Source organism: Anneissia japonica, unplaced genomic scaffold (genome assembly GCF_011630105.1).
Source record: "Anneissia japonica isolate Jap-2015-1 unplaced genomic scaffold, ASM1163010v1 scaffold287754_len4335492_cov202, whole genome shotgun sequence".
Lineage (NCBI taxonomy): Eukaryota > Metazoa > Echinodermata > Crinoidea > Comatulida > Comatulidae > Anneissia > Anneissia japonica.
Genome location: NW_022705543.1, coordinates 230714 through 235952, shown reverse-complemented (window position 1 = coordinate 235952; position 5239 = coordinate 230714). Strand labels below are relative to the sequence as shown.

Sequence of the window (5239 nt, the reverse complement as noted above, 5' to 3'; positions counted from 1 at the left end):
TCCGTTACGTAATAGGCAGTTTTCGCCGCACGACGTTATCCTTAACGCTAACGGATGACGTCATAATTTATTCATCTTGCGTTGCTGAGTACGTTAATTCCAGGATTTTACGTGCTCGACGAACGTTAGTTACGGGTTTGCGCATGCGTATTTCGATTTGTTTACAAAAAGGGCGGAGCTATCGCGTTGCATGCTGGGTACTAACGTTAAAGTTAAGGTAAATGTCGTGCGGCGAAAACTATCTAATATCTACGTATCCTAAACAGACGATTGGAGGGTGCGTATACCTTGTAGCTGGAAGCTTGAACAATGGGTCTTTCCGGAGTTTCAGTCAAACTTAACAACTGGCCAATCAGAACAAGGCCATGAATGCTCGCATGTCCCAGGAGCACACGTGTTGTGTCCCACAAACGCACGTGTGTACATATGTTCGATATTGTTTTGTGGGTCCTTAGCAACAATATCCAGAGTGCGGGGCTTATCGGAAAGGTCTATTACTATGGAGGTACGTTTATCAAAAATATATCTTTGTGAATTATGATTATGTGCAATGTTGTCCTTCAATTAAATTTATTGGTGAACTGAAAAGTGGAATTGTGGAGTTGTTTTTTTCCCCCGATCAATCAGCCAATAGTCAAGATTTAGCATAATAACACTTATACATTGTATACAACAGTTTTTATTATTTAAATTCAAATGTAACTGTAACTTCGTCAATTCTATAGAAATATAGAATTATACATAAGGATTTTAATGTTTGGAAATACGAACTGACCCCTTTTCGGATGTCAAATAATGAGTTGACGTCGAAGATAATGATGATGTTGGAAGATGGAACTTATCTTTTACACAGTGGAACTTTGTACAATCAGGAACAGTGAATTGTTGATGATGATCAGTGGTGGTGACATGCGGGGTGGGGGGGGGTGTCAATGTTCCAGTCCCCGAAAAAAGAAAAAAAGGCACAATTTGGTGGTTTCAAATGCATATTTAATCGATTTCGGAGTATACTAATATGTAGAAAATACATAGGCCTATATTTTTTCTCTCCCCGACCAATTGTAGTTTCAATTCTTCCCAACGGGGGGTGGGGGGCGGGACTCTCCTCGGCGAGGGACCCTGCTCCCCTTCCCACTAACGCCACCCCTGACGATGATATGATAATGATGGTGATGGTGATGGTAATGCCGATATTGATGATGGTATTGCGTTTAACAGGATTTTGCAGATCTGGTGCGAATGCAGGATTTAGCGGTAGGGAGGGCGTGAAAGTCCACACCAGCAGATTAACTGAAGTTAATGAAAAATTTTGTTGAGTTACTGTATTATTTAGATCAGTACCTCCACTAAAGCTTTTCACCTAATTATACGGTTAATGTTGATGACATTCAAAAAAATATAGGCATATCATTTAAATAATATTCACTCCATACACAATACAATACAATACATTATTTAGAAAAATATAATATATTGTTCCTTTAATGTTGTCTAGGTCTATATTGCTATGTGGCAAGGATGTTTGATATAAACATTACATATTTCTATATAAACACTTATCTATAGTAGGTGGGAGTGATTGCAGCATCCTAAGAACTGTCGTCGATGGAACTGTATGATTTTCTGCGAAAGGTAGGAGCTGGCACTACACCTGGCGTTGGTGGCGTACCAGCAGGTACGCTTTGCTCACTTTCGCTAGTCTTTCTCTTTTCCTCTTCCTGCTTTGCAATCAAATTCATCGACTCAATTTCTGGCTCCATATTAGTGAATATCTGTAATCAGAAAAATGATTTAAAGTATTAGGTAGGCGGAATGGATAAACTTTTTTATACGAATAGCAGATACGAATATTGATTTAATTGTGGATTCAAATAGGGTCAAACAATTCAGAAACAGATTTATACACAATGATAGGCCTAAATACAGTTGCATTATGCGCATAAAAAGGCCATATTATAATTAGGCCTATACATATATATTAACTTACTCGTCGTACGATGATAAACAATACAAGAAAACAGAGGGACGCCACGCAATAGATGTAGCAAGTTGTAGCTGCATCGAATCGGTAGATTAGATAGCCACTCAGGAATGTTCCGATTCCTAATCCAAGATTTTGGAATATTGCGTTAAGAAACGAAATACTGGTTGCGAGAAACTGGGGTGGGAATGAGTGCACTGTGTAGGAAACGAGTGTGTTCCATACGGCAAAATATGACGCTCCTAAAAGAAAAAATAAATAAAATAACCTGTACATTAGCAACGTTTTGGAATGACGTCAATGTCTCGTGTAACGTAAAGTTTCACGCTAGAGATATTTAGACGCGTTACGCAAGCCTAAATTACACGCATACGCTAGTACGTACTATCAGTGTGAACAAACACCTGTAATCATGGAGGAAGAAACTCAAGCAACGGAGCTTAACGTTTAAACAAAGGGGATAAAGAGATAATAGTTGATAGCCATTCTTTCGTTTGCGGTTGACGGATGCTAGTGTGAACGACCAGCAAGCGTGTAGATGGGAGAAAAGCTATAATTCGTCGGGGGAAAAATTATATGCATTTTCTACATATTAGTAGACTCTTAAATCGATTAAATAAGCCTTTGAAACCCCTAAATTATCATATTTTTCGGGGACTTCGCTCCCGGACCACTTTCAAAATATTTGAGCGACGCCCGACCAAGCCCACTTTGCTCTGATATAATTATTATATCTATGTGTTGACTACTAACTGACACGCGAACTTAAAACTACGCACCTTATTCCTGACTTTCTGATTAATAATGACATCGTTTAAATATTTAGCTACATTAATGTCAAAAAAGTAACTAAAATTATATGCATTACCTTGAATAATCTCAACCGGGAGAATCCAAAGTGGATTTTGTAGTACAGCATAGATTAGAAATCGAATGCAATACAAGGCTAATGCAATGACCAGTATTTTTGTGTGGCCTAATCGCTCAACAGCTTTCAACTGGAAAAACAAACCCCACACTATCTCGGAAAGAGCTCCAACTGTCATTGCTATCCCCATTAACAGTTGAGTTGCACCTACAAATAAATTGAAAGATTATCTTTACGTATACGTTGAGAAAATTAAAATGCAACGTTAAAAGATTCAAATGACGATATATGGTAATATCGGCAACAAAGAGCTATTATAAAACAGTTATTGAGGGCCAATGAGACGAACGGTGTTAGGGAATTGGACTTCAATGCGAGGCGGACCAAATTCGAGACTAATGTCGATAGACACTTTCCTACAATTGCTTTAGTATTCAGATGGGACATTAAGCCGTTGGTTCGGTGTGTGTCACAGCATATGCCCCTCATCAGGGGCTTTATCCGAATTTCTTTATACTTCATCATTTTACATGTAAATTTTAGACTCAAAAGAGTGCTGCAGAGACACCCCAATCTTCTCGAGTGAAATATTCACTCTTAAAAGAGTGACTAGGCCTACTAGGCCTATTTTTCATAATAATAAACACATTAGTAAAACTCACTCTGAATGTTGTGAAATCTCGCTCTACAGTACCTATGCCACTCTATTGGAGTGACGGAGTAGACACACTCGATCACTCTTTTTCACCCTTGCATCTTAAAGACATTTATTAATTAGAAGTTTTTTAAATTGTTACCTAGGTTTTCAAGATGATAGTTGAGGAAGTACCAAACAAAACCATTACATGTTCCAACAAAAATTCCAATCACATAAACAGATATATGCGTTGGTGACATCAGAAGCTTCATAAACTCCTTGGCATGGTATTCTACATCGTTTGATATGTTCTGTGAAAAAGGGCATGCAATCGGTTAGGTCATGTTGCGTCTGCAATCTCAAAGATGATTCTTATCTAATGAAATATGAATATAAATGAATAGTAGGAGTGATGTTTTTGCCCAACCTGACGTATTATTGTATTGAATACTCAGTTCGGGTGGCCCTCCAACCCACGACATCCAGATAACTAGCCTGGTGCCATAACCATTAGATCACCAAACTTGCGCTTATTAGTGACTAGCGTTTTGCGTCCGTAGGGCAAAAACGCCACGTTAAATTTCCTGACGCAAAACAGCGAAATAGTAATCTAATGAATATAAGTCAATCGGAGTTGAAAAATAGATTGCGGTAGTTGACAAAAACCTCTGTAGTTGAGTTAAAGACACGTGAATTAGTGTATCAGTGTGGTATCCACGTCCTACAGAATTAAAGCGCTTTTAGTAAAAAATCTATTTTTTTGTATGTAACACTTTAGCATAAACACCCATCTCATCCCATATATCTGAGTCTTAAGTATGTATTATTGAAATCAACAGGTGAGAAACAATATTTATTACAGTAGGCCTACACTTCTTACCTCAAAAGTAATAGAACATGCTATTGGTAAAGAGATGAGGTAACAGCCTCCCATCATTAGGAATGCAATTTTATAGTCCGTGACGACGAAATCCATACCGCAATATGTAACAGTTGTTCTGTAAAGCTGCAGTAAGCTAGCACTCAGTAGACACCTATTGTAAAACCAAGTTGTTTTTTTTTTATGGTGGGACTTACTAACGTCCTCTTCATAAAAATGGTCACCCTACGATACAAGTATATCGCAACAAAAACGTGCGCCAATACTTCAATAGCTTAGCATTTTTAGTGCTTCATATCGTGACATAAAAACCTGTACGTAAATACTTGACTGAGAAACTTTAATATTTTTCAGTAAAAATCAGAACAATACACAGTTGATAGAAGTTTAAAATACCCACCAAAAAAAAAAAAAAAAAAAAAAAAAAAAAAAACGTGCGTGCACAGACATCAATAATTAATAATAGGGAGTTTTTGCAAGCTTACGAAAACGGTAACGAATAGGTTACTGATGATGACATAATGCATTTCAATACCTAGAGTATGTACTATATTTTTTAATACGGTTACGTCATCAACTTTTAGACAACCCTTCCCCTGCAGTAGCATATCTGTTTGTCATAACGTAGGCGATTCATGCCTTTTACATGAATTAAGGATCATATTCAGCTCATACAGCATATTGTCAAGAATGTTTTAAGGCCAACTCAGACAGCGTCGTGCGACACAGCCCGACGCGATTTGTTGTCGCGTCGGGTCTGTGTGAGTTAAACGCAGATGCGATGGTGTGCGTCGGGGGAAGTTGCGTCGTAGAATATTAAACATGTTTAATATTTCTCACGACGGCTTAAGACTGTCCCCGACAATAAATCGG

General features: G+C 38.0%; 1 protein-coding gene across 9 annotated transcripts in view; it reads right to left on the bottom strand.

The window, feature by feature from the left end:
* Positions 1 to 968: 968 nt before the first annotated feature.
* Positions 969 to 5239, bottom strand: part of LOC117105636 (major facilitator superfamily domain-containing protein 6-like) — a 17653-nt gene continuing 13382 nt past the window's right edge. For 7 of the 9 annotated variants that reach the window (XM_033246817.1, XM_033246824.1, XM_033246826.1 and 4 more), the window contains 3 exons: positions 2850 to 3056; positions 1988 to 2223; positions 969 to 1772 (listed from right to left, as the gene is read on the bottom strand). In XM_033246817.1, coding sequence (XP_033102708.1) covers positions 1590 to 1772; positions 1988 to 2223; positions 2850 to 3056 — 626 coding nt within the window. In that variant the 3' untranslated portion in view covers positions 969 to 1589. Of the gene's footprint in view, positions 1773 to 1987; positions 2224 to 2849; positions 3057 to 3646; positions 3798 to 4366; positions 4521 to 5239 lie in introns of all 9 variants that reach the window. The other 2 variants (XM_033246820.1, XM_033246819.1) reach the window with 2 other exon arrangements.